At 49.3% G+C, this 20,055-nt stretch overlaps 2 protein-coding genes across 4 annotated transcripts; one reads left to right on the top strand and one right to left on the bottom strand.

Moving 5' to 3' along the window:
• Positions 1-322: 322 nt before the first annotated feature.
• Positions 323-10,774, bottom strand: SCNM1 (sodium channel modifier 1). Of its 3 annotated transcripts, XM_053370059.1 has the most exons (8): positions 10,631-10,771; positions 9,423-9,493; positions 8,049-8,137; positions 7,452-7,549; positions 6,902-7,002; positions 5,491-5,666; positions 3,348-3,489; positions 323-2,622 (listed from the first exon to the last, which is right to left on the bottom strand). In XM_053370059.1, the coding sequence occupies exons 1-8, from the start codon at positions 10,679-10,681 to the stop codon at positions 2,523-2,525; spliced, it is 828 nt and encodes a 275-aa protein (XP_053226034.1). In that variant the 5' UTR covers positions 10,682-10,771; the 3' UTR covers positions 323-2,522. The 3 variants fall into 3 exon arrangements, with proteins under 3 accessions (XP_053226034.1, XP_053226035.1, XP_053226036.1); XM_053370060.1 differs by lacking the exon at positions 5,491-5,666 and having other exon boundaries at positions 3,348-3,641; positions 10,631-10,772; XM_053370061.1 differs by lacking the exon at positions 323-2,622 and having other exon boundaries at positions 3,482-3,721; positions 10,631-10,774.
• A 1,027-nt stretch (positions 10,775-11,801) lies between these two features.
• LYSMD1 (LysM domain containing 1) lies at positions 11,802-20,055 on the top strand. The gene is made up of 3 exons (XM_053370062.1): positions 11,802-12,606; positions 15,992-16,332; positions 19,209-20,055. The coding sequence occupies exons 1-3, from the start codon at positions 12,427-12,429 to the stop codon at positions 19,372-19,374; spliced, it is 687 nt and encodes a 228-aa protein (XP_053226037.1). The 5' UTR covers positions 11,802-12,426; the 3' UTR covers positions 19,375-20,055.

Here is a 20,055-nt window from a genome sequence, read left to right as displayed (position 1 = left end):
CCCGTCAGGAATCTTGCAAGGAGCCCTGCCACTTTATAGAGAATTATTCGAAGCAGGTGGTGCTGCGGAGCAAGATGGTGGGGAGGGGGAAAGAGAAGAATCCCCCCCACCCTCCCGATGTATTTATACCCCCCACTGGGATCAGCAGACGAAATGGACACCCAAGGGATCGGGTTGCACGAAATCTTGGCCCAGGCCCCGCAAGGAGGAGGAGGAAGGGGAGCAGGAGAAGGCGTCCCGGTCTTAAATTAGGGGCTTCCCTTCCCCTCCCCAGGCCGGAGGTGTCACATGTGTCCCGCCTGTCACTGCAGCCGGCTTCTCGCGGCTTGTCCTCCGTGGTTGACATGGACAGCTGTTAGGCTTGGGGTGGGGGGGAAGAGTTAGGTTAGGCGGGTAAAAGTCACCAGCCCCGAAGTTGACGCAAGCGGGCAATGGAAACGACCCACGTCAAGAAGCGGCGGTGGCGTCAGAGCCGACGGCAAAAGGCGTGTGTGCGAAAACCATGGCTTGGCCTCTGCAACCCGCAATGTATCACAATGCGTTGCTTGGTTGGCTGTGCCAGCCAGAGGCATAGCTGTCAACTTTCAGATTTGAAAATAAGGGATCAGCAGCCTCGAAAATAAGGGATCAGCAGCCTCACCTGTCCCAGGGACAGTCTACGGGATATCTTAACAATCTGGAATAGCAGCGAGAAACGGCGCTGGAATAAGGGAATTTCCCGCAAAAAAAGGGAAGGTTGACAGCTATGACCAGCAGCAGAGGACGGGGCGGTGGAGTCAATGCTAGGCTGACATGAAGGCACTTGCAGTGGGAACGATTGCCAACTTTATGCTTTTGCCCCCGAGACCCGCTCTTGCTCAGAGACAGTGGAAGGAATGGGGCCCTTTCTCTTTGGCTTTATACCCACTTATAAAGGCCCACAATTAGACACCAACCATCAGCGTATGGCTTATTTAAAAATTATTATTTAATATGGGATGCGGGTGGTGCTGTGGTCTAAACCAGGGGTCTGCAAACTTTTTCAGCAGGGGGCCGGTTCACTGTCCCTCAGACCTTGTGGGGGGCCGGACTATATTTTGGGGAGGGGAAATGAATTCCTATGCCCCACAAACAACCCAGAGATGCATTTTAAATAAAAGCACATTCTACTCATGTAAAAACACCAGGCCACATGACCCGGAAAGCTGTCTGTGGACAAACGCTGGCTCCCTCGGCCTGAAAGCGAGATGAGCGCCGCAACCCCATAGTTGCTTTTGACTGGACTTAACTGTCCAGGGGTCCTTTAGCTTTAACCTTATTTAAAAACAGTATGTGGATTTCAAAGCATCCCTGCGTCTTTGAAGGTCCTGGCTCTGTGGACACCGCTTGTATTAGTGGACCCAGACGTTTTCCGTTGGCCTCCTCTGGATCACACATTTAAGCCTCCTTCCTGAAGAGCCCCCTGTCCAATGCTTTGTTCTGTCCCCTTTGCAATGTCGTGTGAGCCAAGTGGTAGTCAAGAGGTCTGCCTGCCCCCCTGGTGTGCCTCTGTGAGATCAGGGCAGCTCGGCCAATGGCCAACCAGAGGCTGTGCTGCCAACAAATTCCTTTTTGCAGGGTTCAGTATAGTGTTGGGGAATCTCAGGGCTAGGTGCCAAAGGCAGCCCTCTGGGCCTCTTGACCCGATCCTCAGGGATCTCCCCAGGCCACACTTCATGCCCAGCCCTCCCTTGAGCACTTTTACCTGGTTGGAATGTGTCTTTCAGGGGCAATTGTACCTTTTGCTTACCTGGACAGAGACGTGGAACCAGCTGTACAAAGTGGTCACTTTGGACTGGGGCACTGCCCATTACCAGCATGTGGCCCTCAGAAGGCTCCTCATGAGGAAATGTGGCCCTTGAGCAGGAAAAGCTTCCCCAACAATGCAGTAGAGGCTGAACACCAGTGCTGCCTAGAGATCAGTGCTTGGGGTAAATGAAATGTTGCTTCAAGTTCTTACTTTTTTAAAAAACAAAACGTACTGTCTTTATTTTTAAAAAAGGGAAAAGCAGGATTTGGGGGCGGGAAACTAGTTTGGGAATTGGTCCAGTTCAGGACTCCATGCAGTTGCTTTTCCTTTGCAAATACTGAAAGAAAATTGGCCAGGGTTAAGCAAGCTTTTCAGAAGCAGTGTTTTTCATGTTTGGTGCAGTCTGATTGTTGGACTACAACCAGGGAGACCCGGGTTCAAATTTCCATTCAACCACAGAAGTTGCGTGCACACACACACACACACTTTCTCTTGCAATCCAGCTACCTATCAGGGTTGCTGTGAAAGGCAGTCTCTATGCAGTGAAACAAAATCAGAGACTGCAACCAACAAAGGAAGTAACCAGACAATGTAACCTGCGTTCATATCTCCCCCCTTTTTTAAAAAAAAATAATCTATCCTATATACAGTATGTGGTAAAAAATAAATTTTGCTCTTGAATGAGTGGTCCCTGAATGTCCAACCAACAGCACATTTCCAAGGGTCCCCCCTCAGAAAGTAAGCAACAACGTTGTCAAGATGGAGTCAGTGCAGGAGGTTCCTCTTCGTCAGAGTCAAATTCCACATTCTCATCTTTTACCCACTTGCCAGAACCATCTTGGACCCAACCGGAACTGCCAGAGAAGGGAAGGAAATAAACACATCTGTGAAGGGGATGCTCATTTTTCTGGAATAATGGATCTAAGCACACTTGCAGAGCACAATATTAATCTGCACTGCCGTACACCATGGCTGAGATACTTCTGTAACGTTTAAGTGCAAGACAGCCGCGTAACATTAATTAAAAGTTTCCTGTTCAGAACACACAAAGAAGCTGCCTAATGCAGACCAGCAAGCTCTGTGTTGTCTATGCTGACAAACAGTGGCTCTTGAGGGTTTCAGGTAGTTTCTCCCAGCCCTATCCGGAGACGCCAGCTTCTGTTTGCTGCAGGTGGTGGTGCTTTACATTATTCACTTTCTTTCATTTCTCCCCTCCATTTTTCCTAGTATATTGACACAGTATTATAAAAAGCAATAAAACAAGGCTGATCTTACCAACAGAAAGCTTTTAATGAAGAGCACAGTAGCCCTTAAAAGCTTTTAATTGAGTACAGTAGCCCTTAAAAGCCTTAATAGTGCTTTGCCTGTGTCTACATTGGAAGGGATGCATTTAAATCGAACTTGATAGTAAAACCTGATCACCCTCTCCTGCAAAAGCAGGTCTTGAAACAAAGAAAACAGTGCAGAGGCAACTTTGCTCCCCTGATGCTTTTCAGCTCCTAGCCTGCAAATCTAGTACCTGTGATCCCACCAAAGAAGGCACTTAGTTAACACATCTTCTGGGCAACCTCTAACCTACCTTTTCAGCCTCAGATAGTGTTCCAAAGCCCGGCGCTTCTCCGGGGTAACATCACCAGTGTCAGAATGAGGTGCTGCACTGTGAGGCGCTTTCCTTTTGCGGCTACGCTCCTTACCCAGAGCTGCAGATCTCTTCACCGATTCTGGAGTCAAGAGAGATTGATATTTAGGAGTTGCATCTCCTTGCTCAGTGGCAACTTGGGACAGGGCTGGCGTCCGTAAAATCCTGCCCACTTCACAATAACAACTGCAGATGAGGCAACTGTATCCACACCGGCAGGTCCGTCTCCTCCTTCTGGATTGATGTGGGAGTGTAGACCAGAAGAGGAAGTTGAAAGGTACTCCTGGCTTGCCAGCAGCACATGTGAAATGGATCTAGGGTTTTTAGCAAACCACAAGCTTAACACGAGTCAACAGTGTGATGTGTGCAGAGGAGGGCGACCAAGATGGTAAAGAATCTAGAGACCAAGTCTTATGGGAGTGGCCGCCAGGACCACACAACACTGATCCTGAGAGATCTGCATTGGCTCCCAGTACGTTTCTGAGCACAATTCAAAGTGTTGGTGCTGATCTTTAAAGCCCTAAATGGCCTCAGTCCTGTATACCTGAAGGAGAGTCTCCACCACCATCATTCTGCCCAGACACTGAGATCCAGCACCGGGGGCCTTCTGGCAGTTCCCTCATTGCGAGAAGTGAGGTTGCAGGGAACCAGACAGAGGGCCTTCTCGGTGGTGGCGCCCGCCCTGTGGAACGTCCTCCATTCAGATGTGAAGGAAATAAGCAGCTATCGTATCTTTAAAAGACATCTAAAAGCAGCCCTGTTTAGGGAAGTTTTTAATATTTAATGCCGTATTGTTTTTAACACTCGATTGGAAGCCGCCCAGAGTGGCTGGGGAAACTCAGCCAGCTGGGCAGGGTATAAATAATAAATTATTATTATTATTATAAGGAACAGTTGAACCTGCAGTTTAAGCTGCAGAAAAAAGCCTGAAAGGTGACATGACAGCCATCTTCAAGTACATGAAGGGCTGTCACATGGAAGATGAAACGAGCTGGTTTTCTGCTGCTCTAGACAAGAACGGACATTCCAACGAAACCTTAGAACAAATTTCTGATGGCAAGAGCTGTTCAACCGTGGAACGAACTCCCTTAGAAAGTTGTGGACTCTCCTTCTTTGGAGGTTATTAAACAGAGGTGGGGTCGCCCACCTGTCAGTGCTTCTTTAATAATAATAATAATTTTTTATTTATACCCCACCCTCCCCAGCCAAGACCGGGCTCAGGGCGGCTAACAACCAATAATAAAAACAAGTTGATTAAAATACAATTTAAAAGATTAAGATACAATATTAAAACAATTAGGGAGCAATCTCATCACAGGAGGAGAAAGGAAAAAGAAAAAGGGGGAGGGAATCAAACTGATTCTGAGCCAAAGGCCAGGTGGAACAACTCTGTCCTACAGGCCCTGTGGAAAGAGATCAGATCCCGCAGGGCCCTGGTCTCATGAGACAGAGCGTTCCACCAGGCCGGAGCCAGTGTTGAGAAGGCCCTGGCTCTGGTTGAGGCTAATCTAACTTCCTTAGAGCCCAGGACCTCTAGGGTGTTGCTATATATGGACCTTAAGGTCCTCCGTGGGGCATACCAGGAGAGGCGATCCCGTAGGTACGAGGGCCCTAGGCCGTGAAGGGCTTTAAAAGTCAAAACCAGCACCTTAAATCTGACCCTGTACTCCACCGGGAGGCAATGCAACTGGAAAAGCACTGGGTGAATATGCTCCCATGGCAGAGACCCCGTGAGGAGCCTCGCAGCATTCTGCACCCACTGGAGTTTCTGGGATAGCTTCAAGGGCAGCCCCATGTAGAGCGAATTACAGTAGTCAAGCCTGGAGGTGACCATCGCATGGATCACTGTGGCCAGGTCGGGGCGGGAAAAGTAAGGGATACCTTAGCTGTGATACCTGTGTTGAAAGGAGTTGGAATAGATAACCCTTGGGGGTCTTTTCCAACTCTACAATTCTGATTCTACACTGGCAGTGGGGATTTAGCCTGGGGGCTTTTGCATGCAAAACAGTGCTCTATGACTGAGGTACAGCCTGAAACCAATGAGGAAAGACCACAACCAAACTGCTCCAAAGCAATTTTCTACCTGACGTGGAAGTCGCACACCCAGGCAAATCTACAGCAGAAGTGGCTTCTGGCAAAGGAAGTCTATGTTCTTCTGCATGAACGGAGTTCTTGGGTTTTGATGGCTCATTTTCTTCAGACTCTCTGGAGCTTGAATCTGTCCTTGACGTACTGGGGGCAATGTCACTTCCTGCCACCCTGTGCCAAATAAATCAGTCATGTTGAGGCCTTGTAGAAAGTCATCTTCCTTATATTATTGTTGTTAATAATAATAATTTATTATTTATACCCTGCCCATCTGGCTGGGCTTCCCCAGCCACTCTGGGCGGCTTCCAACAAAATATTAAAATACAGTAATGCATCAAACATTAAAAGCTTCCCTAAACAGGGCTGCCTTCAGATGTCTTCTAAAAGTCTGGTAGTAGTTGTTCTCTTTGACATCTGGTGGGAGGGCGTTCCACAGGGAGGGCGCCACCACCGAAAAGGCCCTCTGCCTGGTTCCCTGTAACCTCATTTCTCGCAGCGAGGGAACCGCCAGAAGGCCCTCAGAGCTGGACCTCACTGTCCGGACAGAATGATGGAGGTGGAGACACTCCTTTAGATATACTGGACCTTCAGATATACTTCTTCAGATATACTTGTTGTAATTATTATTGAGATTCAATGTAGTGTAGTGGTTAAAGCACTGTTTCTCAAACTTAGGTTCTCAGCTCTTGTTGGGCTACAACTTCCATCATCCCTACTAAGCAGGACCAGTGGTCAGGGATGATGGGAGTTTGTAGTGCAACAACAGCTGGGGACCCAAGTCTGAGAAACACTGGTGCATGTTGGTCTGGGGTTCAAATCCCCCACCTGGCCATGAAGATCCCTGGGTGGCCCTGGGCCAGCCACTACTTCTCAGCCTAACCTAGGGTTCTTATGGGGTTTAAATGGAGGGGGGGCAGAACCACATATACCACCTTGAGCTCCTTTCAGAAAAAGGATATAGATGCCATAAATATTAATCAGACGTTATCTAAAGGTTTCAAAGCAACTTTAAATACATAAATTTAAATGCATAGTATAGAAAGATATAGCCTGTGTAAGAGCAACAAGAAGCGTCAGCTGCACACTAGTAAATAATAAATATAAATGATAAATTTTTATTTATTTAGTAACATAGCAACAACATCTTAGACTATCGAAAGGCTTGGGGGAAATGGTAAACCTTTACCTGGCACAAAAAAAAAATGTCAGTGAAGGTGCCAGGTGGACTTTGCTGGGGAGAGGATTCCACAGACAGGGAGCCACCACTGAAAAGGCACCGGGAACCTGGGGGAGATCCTCAGAAGGAGATCTAAGGCCAGCAGGTGCCACTCCCCAGCCAATGGGGAACATGGACACCATCCACATTAAGGTTCATGGGGCCACGGTTTGAGAGCAAAGCACGTTACCTATTGTGCCGGCAGCAGCTGCTATAAGGGACATTTTTCAGCAAAGCGTTGTGGGCGATCTTCCTGGTCTCCACAAGCAAAGGTGCAGGGCCTGGACTCACCTAAAGAAAGAGGGTTTATCAATTTATTTATGAGTATTTTCTTATGAAATGTCTCAAATCAATCTAGCAATAAATTCATCAACACTAAAAACCACACACACAAACACATTTTGTACATGAAAACGTAGCCTAGTAGCAGAGCACCTTCTTTGGAGAGCGGCTGCCAATCAGTGTAAGCAAGACTAGAGGGATCTGAGCCTCCTCTGTTCCAATTTATATCGACCCTTTCTTCAGAACCACGAGGACTGGAATCATATTGACTTTAAAGGGCAAACTATAGCTTAGTGGCAGATCTTCCATGCTAATGTTGCTCTCTGAAAGTCTTGCTGAAGTCTGTGGGACTCATGAGCCCAGGATTGCAGTGGAAGAAAACTCAGCCGACACAGAGGCTGCCATTCTAGTTTGCAATTCTTAGCAACTAAGAGGCGGCAAGGAGCATGCAGACTTGCCTGAGCACCAGTTTCTTCTGCTTGGAGGTACGCCTGGTGGCGTCGTTTCTGGACCTCACTCTCGAGCGAACGTTTCTTCCCATAGAACTTCTGCAAACCTGTTACAAAGCGAGAGACAGAGGACAGAAGAACATGGCAGGGTCTCGGTTCAAATCTCTGGGCTGCCTTGGTTAAAGCAAAATCTCTATCTACGCCTCAGTCTTCCTCATCTGTAAAATGGGACCGGACCACCTTACTTGACCATTGCGAGGATGAACAAAACTACTGCAAATTAAAAGTGCCGCAGAATAACTGCGGCAATAATTAAAAACAAACCCAAGATGGGCAGTCACACAACAAAGTGGCTGGTGATGTTAATTTTCAGCCACCCTTTGACCTCTCCAATTTTGGTACCGGGTAGCACACCTTTCCTCGCACACAGATCCCTTCTTTTACTACCCCGAGCAGCAAATTGAGCAGTACCTGAAAACCAATGGTGCAATGAGAGCAGGGACATGGCTTAGCAACGTGGTATAAATCTTGGGTATTATCTGCTCAGAAGGTTGGATGAGAGAGTATGGGGCATCAAGGGCTCAATAAAAGCTTCCGCAAACTTACTGATGAGGTGCTTCTTTCCAGAACGGTGGACCGTGAGCATGTCGAGAGTGTCAAAAACTGGACGGTGGAAGCAGACAGTGCAGGCATATCTGCTGGGGCGAAGGAACGAGCAAAGAGAATTGAATTAGAACTTACTCCATTGCATTCAGTGGGGCAGCCTTAGCCCCATTCAGTCTGTGGGACTGAGTTCTATGCAGACTTGTTACAACACTGCTTTGTAAATAAATCATAACAAACATGCTAGAACAGTTGTGATCTTGAGTATATAGCCTTTCTTTTCTTTTTCCAAGAATTCTTTTTCCAAGAATTCATTACCCGTTTTTTAAAAGACCCCATTTTCTATAATACTCTAATTATCCACATGATTTTTAAAAATCTTTCTTTGAAGCACACACACACACACACACACACACACACAGTGTGTCAGTGTGGTATAGTGATTAAGAGCAGTGGACTCGTAATCTGGTGAACCGGGTTCGATTCCCTGCTCCTCCACATGCAGCTGCTGGGTGACCTTGGGCGAGTCACACTTCTCTGAAGTCTCTCAGCCTCACAGAGTGTTTGTTGTGGGGAAGGAAGGGAAAGGAGATTGTCAGCCGCTTTGAGACTCCTTAAAGCTAAAGGTAAAGGAACCCCTGACCATTAGGTCCAGTCGTGGCCAACTCTGGGGTTGTGGCACACATCTCGCTTTACTGGCCGAGGCAGCCAGCGTCCAGCTTCCGGGTCATATGGCCAGCATGACTAAGCCACTTCTGGTGAACCAGAGCAGCGCACGGAAACACCATTTACCTTCCCGCCGGAGCGGTACCTATTTATCTACTTGCACTTTGTGCTTTCGAACTGCTAGGTTGGCAGGAGCAGGGACTGAGCCACGGGAGCTCACCCCGTCGCGGGGATTCGAACTGCCAAACCTTCTGATCGGCAAGTCCTAGGCTCTGTGGTTTAACCCACAGCGCCACCCGCGTCCCTGAGACTCCTTAGGGTAGTGATAAAGCAGGATATCAAATCCAAACTCCTCCTCTTTTTCTCAAACAACTCTGCTTAATTTAAAACAGCTTAGGGCCACCGTCTTGGATGCAAAATGGGGTGTTAATAAAAATGAAAACTATAAATCATATTACTCTCTTCCCTCTACTCCATGTATTCTAACTAAAATTGACTTATGAACTACACATGCCATAAGAGAGCCAGAGAGCTAAATTGTGGTCTATTTCTTTTTGCTGCCCTGCTACATCAGCGATCTGGGATTGGGGAAAATGTGCAGAGTGCCCAGTTTGTTCTAACTGCCCACTGTTAGCTGTGCATCAAAGCTGCACCATCTGTTATCAATCAATGAAGATAACAATGGTGTATCCGGTGTTCTTTAGCTCTGACCTGCCATCTCTCAGCAGCAAAGCTTCATCCTCAGGGATATAATTGGCCAAGAGGTCAGCAACTCTTCTTTTCTGGAAATGAATAAAGGAAGAGAAATATTTCACCTGGGTTTAGCTACAGGCAAAGTCACAGAAGTAGGGAAGAATTAGGGGTGTGAGCCCACTGGGTCTCGTAAAAGGGAGAAGAGAATTGGAGATGGGGGCTTTGGGCAGAAATTCTGGAACAGGGACCATTTGCACAGTGCTAGGACTGGGATCCTGTGCAAAGTCCACAGTGACTGGGAGCATGCGCAGAGTGCAGCTGCTTTCTCCTGGGGCAGGAGGAACATGCGGAGCAGCTCAGCTTGCTCTCTAGGCCTGGTTTGATATTTACGTCTTCTAAATCATTCAGGAAGAAATGGAGGCAGTGAGAGATTTTACTTTCTTGGGCTCCATGATCACTGCAGATGGTGACAGCAGCCACGAAATTAAAAGACGCCTGCTTCTTGGGAGAAAAGCAATGACAAACCTAGACAGCATCTTAAAAAGCAGAGACATCACCTTGCCAACAAAGGTCCGTATAGTTAAAGCCATGGTTTTCCCAGTAGTGATGTATGGAAGTGAGAGCTGGACCATAAAGAAGGCTGATCGCTGAAGAATGGATGCTTTTAAATTAATAATAATAATAATAATAATTTTTATTTATACCCTGCCCTCCCCAGTCTAGGCCGGGCTCAGAGCGGCTTACAAGCAATAATAAAAACAAGTTGAATGATTACAACTTAAAAACAAAATTAAAATACAACAATAAATACAAATTCTGGTGCTGGAGGAGACTCTTGAGAGTCCCATGGACTGCAAGAAGATCCAACCTCTCCATTCTGAAGGAAATCAGCCCTGAGTGCTCACTGGAAGGACAGATCCTGAAGCTGAGGCTCCAAGACTTTGGCCACCTCGTGAGAAGAGAAGACTCCCTGGAAAAGACCCTGATGTTGGGAAAGATTGAGGGCACAAGGAGAAGGGGACGACGGAGGACGAGATGGTTGGACAGTGTTCTCAAAGCTACCAGCATGAGTTTGACCAAACTGCGGGAGGCAGTGGAAGACAGGAATGCCTGGCATGTTCTGGTCCAGGGGATCACGAAGAGGCAGACACGACTAAACGACTAAACAACAACAAGATCCCTTGAATGCCTTTTGAAACCACCCCCCCATCTTCCCCTCCACTCACCTTGAGCACATTGAGCTGGCTGGGGTCGTCTCCCTCCCTCTTGAAAGACATGCTGCGCCCCCTTCACTCCTTCAGGCTCCGAAGACTGAGCAAGGAGCAGGAGGACTCCTCCAACACTTCCTGTTTTGGTCTTTCCATCCCCTCCAGAACTACAACCCCCAGCATGCACCTGGATGCCGGTCTATTGCCTTCCTTCCCTTCCCAGCCAATCAGGATTCAGGGACTACATTTCCCAAGCAGGCTTGCGCGGCCATCGAAAATGGAGCACGCGCGCAAAACTCGATTTCCCAGCATGCCGCACGGCTTTCAGCTACCTAAACTAGGCATGGTAAAACTTGTCCCTCCAGCTGTTTTGGGACTACAATTCCCATCATCCCTGACCACTGGTCCTGTTAGCTAGGGATGATGGGAGTTGTAGTTCCAAAACAGCTGGAGGGTCACTTTTGGCCATTCCTGCCAGAGACCAATGTAAATGTTATCAGAGAAGGGGCGGGGTAGAATCTGAAAAAAAGCAAGGAAGAAAGAAAGCCTAACATCAATCTATCAATGATATTAGATGATAACATATATATTTAATATAATATGTTTAATTAATATATTATAAATATATATTTAATTTCACCCTGGCTTTTAAAGTGTGTTTTAAATCAGAACTGCAAATTACATTATGCTGTTTATCTATAAAGGAATTATTTGAATTTGAATTATTTTTGGTCCTTCTTTGATATTTGTTGCTGTTGTTCAAAATATAATTAAAGCCATTGTAAACTAAAAAAACCCCCCAGATTAAAATGCATGCCATCATACTACATATATGAATAATTTTATACACTTCTATCGTGTCGCCGTTTCTCCAAACTAAAAGCCCCCAAATTTACAACCTTTCATTCTGCAGTCCCTTTGTTCATTAAAAGTCCTTATGAGAATCTTTTTTAAAAAACAAATTAACTGGCTGGACTGCAATTCCCAGCTGCCCGTGGGCGAAATCCCCCAAAATGCAACAGGGGAGAAGCTGCCGCCCCCTTTGAAAGCGCAGAGTCTTTGTTTTTCTGCTCCTGGAAGACTACAACTCCCGTCATGCTGCGGGAGGGAGTGGCCTTTAAGCAGGGAGCATGATGGGAAATGTAGTCTCCCCCTAGTGGCTCCCTTCCACCCCAGGCTGGGAGAAGGCTCATTTTGTGTGCTTGTGCATGTCTAAATGTGCAGCATAATTGAAAATGTGGTTGGTGGGAGATTACTCAGCAGCCCCTCCCAAATACTACAATTCCCAGAAGCCTTTGCGAGAGCTGGTGGGTGGGAGGAGCCAGGGCTAGGCTGGGTTCTATTTCAACTGCTTGCAACAGAAAGCGCAGCCGCCGGGCAACCTGATGGTGGATTACTGGATAGGTTAGGGGGCTTTTGCTTTGCAAGAGGGGACGGAGGGGGGGTGATCTTTCAGAGGAAAAGCGGACCGACGTGGGAGCAGGAGATCCATTGGGGGATCTGGTATCTGGGAGAACAGGAGGAGGCTGGACTGCAATGGGGTGTTTCTGAAAGTGAAAGCAGAGCTGCACTGAAAGGTTACATTTGGGGGGACGGGAGATTTTTTTGGGGGTGGGGAAGGGCGAAGGACGTGGAGAGGCGTCCTGGGTGGACACAGCCTCGCTCAGGGGACGGGCCTTGAGGGTGCCTCCTGTGAAATGGGCCTATTTGGCTGCAGGGGTTGGTGGCTACAGTAGGATCAGCCCTTGCGAGGTCAGCCTTTCCTGGCCTCAAGCTGGGGCCGTCCAGGTAAGGGGAGGGTTGGCAGCTGGGGGATGGCCTCTCCGTCCAAACAGGGGTCCCCTGGCGGGGCAGGGCTACTGCAAGGGAGCAGGACCCGATCCTACGGCAGCCTGGTCAAGACGGTCAGCTCGCCGGCGCGCGAGAGGCGGCTGGAGCATCGGCTTGAGCCTGAGGACACTCTCCAGGGGTTGGCGGTCAAGTATGGGGTCACGGTGAGTCTGCTTAGAAAGGGGAGGGGGTCATGATCCTTACACGTACGCTCAGAAATGGTGTTTACAGTGTTGCTGTTACCGTTCATATGTAAAGCCCTTGACAGTTTGGGACCAGAATTTTAACTGTGGTCACCTTACCCCATATGCGCTGAGTCTGCCCCATTTTGCATTTGTAAGAGCTCAGTCTTTGGAACTCCCTGCCAATTGATATTGGGCAGGTGCCTTCGCTGTGCTCTTTTCAGTGCCTGCAAAAAACCATTTTTGTTTAGACTGGCCTACCCAGATGCTTAGAAAGGTGACGTGAGTTTTTATCTCTTTTTAGTCTACTGCTAGTTTAACTTTTCGAATGTCTTAAATTTTTGTTGCTAATTTTTCTTAGCTAATTTTTCTTAGTTTTTTGGGAGGGGGCCAATCAAGCAGTGTATAAATTTTAGGAAATGAATAAAATATTAAGCTATTACATATACATATATACATATTATACTTACACTTGAACAACTCGGAGTAAGCATGCATAGGACATCGCTGTATGGCACCACTGGCTTGTAACAGCCCCATTTTTAATGTGCATATATATGCTTGTTGGTATAATATAGCTAGAAGGGAAAATTCCACCAGGTGCAGCTTATGCATTTACCCCGGAACAGCTGGTGGAAATATTCTTTCTGATACAACTTCTATGTGACAAGAGACATGTATCTTTTATTGATGCATTACCTGCTTATTTATGTACCAGCAGTAACTATAAGACCTTCTGTGTTAAGCACAACTGTCCTTGGACAAAGCCAGCTGATAAATCATTTTAACAGGAAAAAAATAAAATAAATATACACATATATAGATTAGCTCTAGAATGAAGAGGAGAACCGTCTCCTACAGAAACTCCTGGAGCTGAGATGCCAATTCCTTGCCCCGATATTGGAATCTGGCTGATAAATATCCAATACTGTTGAGATTCAGGAAGGGCCTTTTCAGTAGAGGTCTTTTGTTGTTGTTGTTGTTCAGTCGTTTAGTTGTGTCCGCCTCTTCGTGACCCCCTGGACCAGAAAACGCCAGGCCCTCCTGTCTTCCACTGCCTCCCGCAGTTTGGTCAAACTCATGCTGGTAGCTTTGAGAACACTGTCCAGCCATCTCGTCCTCTGTCGTCCCCTTCTCCTTGCGCACTCCATCTTTCCCAACATCAGGGTCTTTTGCGGGGAGTCTTCTCTTCTCATGAGGGGGCCAAAGTCTTGGAGCCTCAGCTTCAGGATCTGTCCTTCCAGTGAGCACTCAGGGCTGATTTCCTTCAGAATGGAGAGGTTTGATCTTCTTGCAGTCCATGGGACTCTCAAGAGTCTCCTCCAGCACCAGAATTCAAAAGCATCCATTCTTCGGCAATCAGCCTTCTTTATGGTCCAGCTCTCACTTCCATACATCACTGCTGGGAAATCCATAGGTTTAACTATACAGACCTTTGTTGGCAAGGTGATGTCTCTGCTTTTTAGGATGCTGTCCAGGTTTGTCATTGCTTTTCTCCCAAGAAGCAGGCGTCTTTTAATTTCGTGACTGCTGTCACCATCTGCAGTGATCATGGAGCCCAAGGAAGTAAAATCTCCCACTGGTCTTTTAGCTGCCTCCTTTAGGTCCACTGGAATCCAGCCTTGTTGTAAGGAGGCACCAACCACTCCCTTCACCCCCTCAGCCCTTCAGATAAGCCAGGAAGGGCAAGTTGCACATTGTCTAACAGAGCAGATGTGAGGAACCTGTGGCCCTGCTGCGTAAGTTGGAAGCTGTATGCTGGGGATTGCAGGTGGACTCAGGTGATGCTCGGAGCATCTGGGTGGCCACCGTGAGGACAGGATGCTGTCAGGCGTTGGGAAATCTGATCGCTCCCACAGTGGGCAGCCAATAAGCAGATAACAAGAAGAGTTCTTAAAGGTAAAGGGACCCCTGACCATTAGGTCCAGTCGTGGCCGACTCTGGGGTTGTGGCGCTCATCTCGCTTTATTGGCCGAGGGAGCCGGCGTACAGCTTCCGGGTCATGTGGCCAGCATGACTAAGCCGCTTCTGGCGAACCAGAGCAGCACACGGAAACGCTGTTTACCTTCCCGCCAGAGCAGTACCTATTTATCTACTTGCACTTTGACGTGCTTTTGAACTGCTAGGTTGGCAGGAGCAGGGACCGAGCAACGGGAGCTCACCCCGTTGTAGGGATTTGAACTGCCGACCTTCCGATCGGCGAGTCCTAGGCTCTGTGGTTTAACCCACAGCGCCACCCGCGTCCCCAAAGAGTTCTTACCAAGTCCTTTAATGTATATTCACAGAGAGAGGCTTTGATAAGTGCGCCTCCATTCCAGTAATGGCATTGCTCTGAATAAAGTCCCATCTTGGATCAAATCTACGCTTCCAGGTGCCATAAGAAAGCTGCAGAGATAGCACAGAATAATACGCACCCCGGAAATGATCTCTTTTAGCTTCTGCCTTCTGGAAGAAGGTACAGGGTTATAAAGACTAGGACTAGCCGCCTGAGAAACAATTTCTATCCAAATGCGATTTTGGTTTTAAACGCAGTGTAAGGTAGTCTCTTGGGACGCGGGTGGCGTTGTGGTCTAAACCACAGAGCCTAGGGCTTGCCGATCGGAAGGTCGGCGGTTTGAATCCCTGCGACGGTGAGCTCCCGTTGCTCGGTCCCTGCTCCTGCCAACCTAGCAATTCAAAAGCACGTCAAGTGCAAGTAGATAAATAGGTACTGCTCCAGCGGGAAGGTAAATGGCGTTTCCGTGCGCTGCTCTGGTTTGCCAGAAGCGGCTTAGTCCTGCTGGCCACATGACCCGGAAGCTGTACGCTGGCTCCCTCGGCCAATGAAGCGAGATGAGCGCCGCAACCCCAGAGTCGGCCATGACTGGGCTTAATAGTCAGGGGTCCCTTTACCTTTAAGGTAGTCTCTGTGGGAGTACAGTCACGCCTCGGGTTAAATATGCTTCAGGTTGAGCATTTTCAGGTTATGCTCTGCAGCGACCCGGAAGTAACGGAATGTGTTACTTCTGGGTTTCGCCGTTCGCGTGTGCGCAGACACTCAAAATGACATCACGTGCATGCGGCGAATCGCGACCTGTGCATGCACAGATGCGCAGACCCAGGTTGCATTCGCTTCAGGATGCGAACGGGGCTCTGGAACATTGTGGCGTATCCCAGCTTGATCAAGCACTTGGCATCGCAAAATTTGAACAACGCTGTACTCAGGTGCTCCAGCAAAAAGATGAGGCCCTTGCTCTGACCAAATTATCCCAAAGTGAGCTCCCCCACTCAATTTCTGCTGTTTTGCGTGTTTCCACATCCATGAGGTGTAGCAGCTTTGCTTTGTTAAAGAGCCTTGTATTTAGCAGCCCTCCCCTTTCCGTTCCAGACAGAGCAAATCAAGAGAGCAAACCGGCTGTACACCAGCGACTCCATCTTCCTCAAAAAGACTCTCTACATCCCTGTACCGGTCGAACCCAAGGCACTGTTGTCCAACGGGTTAGATCTCGAGGAAGATGAGGAGGAGAAGGAGAAGGTGGAAGAAGGGGAGACGGGGGCCTTTCAGCCCGAGACCCCCAAGAAGCAGAAGCATCCGCGGAAGAACGGGGCGTCGGGGGCCTCTGCCCCCAAGCATGACCTCTCCGCCGCGGACTTCCTGTTCAAGCTGGACTCTGAGATCCGCCGATCCAAGCAGGCCGCCACGAAGAAGCTGCGGGAAGGGGGCAGCTCGTGAGTGACCCTGCTTTTTCCCTTTTCCGTGGGTCCCAAGGGTGGCACAAAGCAGATCCTTCCTCCTCTGCTTTCCCTCGCCCCCCAGATTGGGCTGTGTTGCGCTGCAAGCACGATGAAACAGGAACATTGTATTTAGGTCGCTCGGAGCAAGTGAGTCAAGCTGCGTTGTGAGAAAAGGGCAGCCAGCGTGCTGGGCTATTTTCCTATTTTCCTCCTAGGCAATTGTACGCATTTCACAGATGGGAAAAATTAAGGACAGGCTTTATGAGGAAGGCTATTATTATTATTATTATTATTATTATTATTATTATTATTATTTGGCTGCACTTGAACCATATGACCCCAGAGTGGTTTACAACAATAAAGGGGTCTCCTGAATAGCTACACGAACAGGGGTCAATATGTTTTCCCCACCCACTCGGCACTCAGGCTGCCCTTTCCCCACAATGCAGCTTGACTCACTTGCCCTGGGTGACCCATATGCAATGTTCCATTCTCAGACACCTGTTGCATCTTGCATCTTGCTTGCAGCACAACACAGCCCAATCTGAGGGGGGACGGGCAGAGAAGGAAGGATCTGGGGAAGATATTCCAAAGGCCCGTTTTTAAAAGTTGTGAGTGGAACTTAGTTGGGTATACCATCCATGATACTAAAATCAACTAAAACAATGTAATTATAATAACGTGCGTTTTAATTTTCATTTCGGAGCTCCATCTGTCCCAAGGGACTCAGGTCTGGGTTGCAATGTGTACTGCAAAGCTGGAAACCTTATCTGTGGTTTTTTCATAACTGGGGGGCCTAAATCCTTAATTTAATTTAATCCTCCGGGAGAGAAGTCTTAGCCAGGGAGGTATTGCCTGCTGTTGAGCTTCTGTGGCCACCAGAGGGCGTAGTTGCTACAGAGCTGCTCCATCCTTGAATTTGGTGACTCTGATATTCTCATTTCCTTCCCGTCCTAATGGATTTCTGCAAAAGCGTGCAAGATAAAGACTTGAGAGCATGTGGAGTTTTGAAACGGGGCCTCCTTGGACCAGGAGACCGGCAGAGATTCAGGTCCTTTCCCCCAAACACTGGCACCCAGTTCCACGCAGCTTGGCTGGCTAGCGCGAGCGACCTGAGAGCGCCTTTTGCTTTAAAAACAATCCCAGTGCACTGCGCTTTCCCTTCCATAACCTTCCTCTGTATCGGCGGATCCGTTGCCGGGTGATCAGAGGAGGAGGGGTGCGCGTGTGTGTTTGTTGCGGAACATTGTGATCCTGCCTAATGGGCGTGGGTGGCGTGGGACGCTTTGAGGTCTCATCCAACTCTGGTCCTCAGCTTGAGCAAACACAGCATTTAGCGGCATCCTTAAAATAAAATTAATGGAGCATTCTGCCTGCCACCGAGGGCCCCATTTTCTCCAGAGTAGTCTCTCGGGGGCCACATGCTGGCATTGCAAGGGCCAGAATTGTCCTTGAGTGAAGCTGGAGCCAGCCCTGCCCCGACCCAGATTTGGAGCCCACTGAGGCACTTCACTCCTGGGAAGTCTACTAGCAACTGTTAGGGACGCGGGTGGCGCTGTGGGTTAAACCACAGGGCCTAGGGCTTGCTGATCAGAAGGTCGGCGGTTCAAATCCCCACGACGGGGTGAGCTCCCGTTGCTCGGTCCCTGCTCCTGCCAACCTAGCAGTTTGAAAGCACGTCAAAGTGCAAGTAGAGAAATAGGTACCACTCCAGTGGGAAGGTAAACGGCGTTTCTGTGCGCGGCTCTGGTTCGCCAGAAGTGGCTTAGTCATGCTGGCCACATGACCCGGAAGCTGTACGCCGGCTCCCTCGGCCAGTAAAGCGAGATGAGCGCCGCAACCCCAGAGTCGGCCACGACTGGACCTAATGGTCAGGGGTCCCTTTACCTTTAGCAACTGTTAACTGGGTTGGCTGAATAGAAATCCAGTCTCCAGGGGCAGTGTACCGCTCCCCTGAGCACCAGATGCCAAGGGCAAGCAGGGAATGGCCAATTCCAGCTCCAAGTCCCCTGGATGTGGGCATTCAGAGGTAGACTGCTCCATAGCGTGGAGGCTTCCTTGAGGCCAACTAGATTGGGGAAGAGGCCGAGGTCCCTGTTTCCACTTTAGGGGCCTCCCCTGCTGGAGGGGAGAAGAGTCCTGTTGAATCAGGCTGTGGGCTGGTCTGCCTGGCCCAGCACCTCTGGTCAGCTGAAGACTTCTAGGAAGTCTGCAAGTGAGGCATGAAAGCAACGGTTTCTCTGAGCCGGTTGCCCCTGGTGCTTGGAGACAGACTGCCACCATATGTAGAGTCTCTGAGCAATCTCCACCCTAAACCAAAATTTCCCCAGCGGTTTTTCCACAGGCCTGCGGTCGACCCACTTTGGGCTAGGTGGGTCTGATCCACAAGGGTAGGTAAAGGTAAAGGGACCCCTGACCATTGGGTTTAGTCATGATCGACTCTGGGGTTGCGGCGCTCATCTCGCTTTATTGGCCGAGGGAGCCGGCGTACAGCTTCCGGATAATGTGGCCAGCATGACTAAGCCGCATCTGGCGAACCAGAGCAGCGCACGGAAACGCCGTTTACCTTCTCGCCAGAGCGGTACCTATTTATCTACTTGCACTTTGACGTGCTTTCGAACTGCTAGGTTGGCAGGAGCAGGGACCGAGCAACGGGAGCTCGCCCCATGGTGGGGATTCGAACCACCAACCTTCTGATCGGCAAGTCCTAGGCTCTGTGGTTTAACCCACAGCGCCACCCGCGTCCACAAGGGGCACAACTGCACTGCAAATCCTTGTCAACAGCAGCTGTAGCAGAACACACGTCTCTCTCTCTCTCTCTCTCTCTCTCTCTCTCTCTCTCTCTCATATTTCCCTTTCCCACACTTCAGGGTTTCTGGGAGCGAGCCAGGATCTCCCCACTCCACGGCCGCCTCCTCTCCTTCCTCCTACCAGAATGAGGCTTCTTCCCGCGCTGTCCTGGGCCCCGTGCCCCTCACCAAAATCGCCCGTGCTGACACCCTCCGCGACCAAGAGGACGAAATCTTCAAGCTCTGAGCGACGCCACTTCCCTCCTTCCGCTGTCCGTGGGGCTCCGGTGACCACAAGAGAGCTTCCCCGTCCCTTTGCCCCCCACCCCACCGGACCCACCGGTAAGGGGACTCTCCCGCTGCAAACAGCCAAGGAGCCGGGAATTGTTTTTGGAGGACGGACGACCCCCGTAGACGGGCGCTTCGGAAGGGGCCTCTGGCGCATCAGCATCATCGACGACCCATTTCTGCCTCCTGGATTTTGAACAGACTCTTTGTGCGTCTTTGTCTCTGTGTACCTTCGTTTTCTCCCTCCTCCTCCATCATATTTATCACCTTAAGTGCTTTCTTGCCCATCCTCAAAGTCCGAGGATAACCTTCCCTTAATGCCCCCCCCGTGGTATATATAGAGCAGCTGGCTGAACAGAAGCGAAGGGGGCGCTGTTGTGCTATGGGAAACCTCTCCCTTGTTTTCCGGCGGTCAGTTTAGGGCTGGGGTGGCCGCCGTGGGATCCCTGGTGTGGCTGGGCGTTGGGCGAGGGCTTGTTGGGTCTGTGCTCGACTTAACGGTGGGATCCCTGAGCCGTTCCAGCCCACCCCCCTTCCACTTCCAAGGCTCCATCTCCTCACCCCGCAGACTTCCGGGAGTCCTCTTGTTGTACTGCCTCCCCTGTGATTAAAACAACTGGCAGTTTTCGCTGACTTCCAA

This window comes from Podarcis raffonei, chromosome 16, assembly GCF_027172205.1.
Source record: "Podarcis raffonei isolate rPodRaf1 chromosome 16, rPodRaf1.pri, whole genome shotgun sequence".
NCBI lineage: Eukaryota > Metazoa > Chordata > Lepidosauria > Squamata > Lacertidae > Podarcis > Podarcis raffonei.
This window is presented reverse-complemented; position numbering and strand designations above follow the sequence as displayed.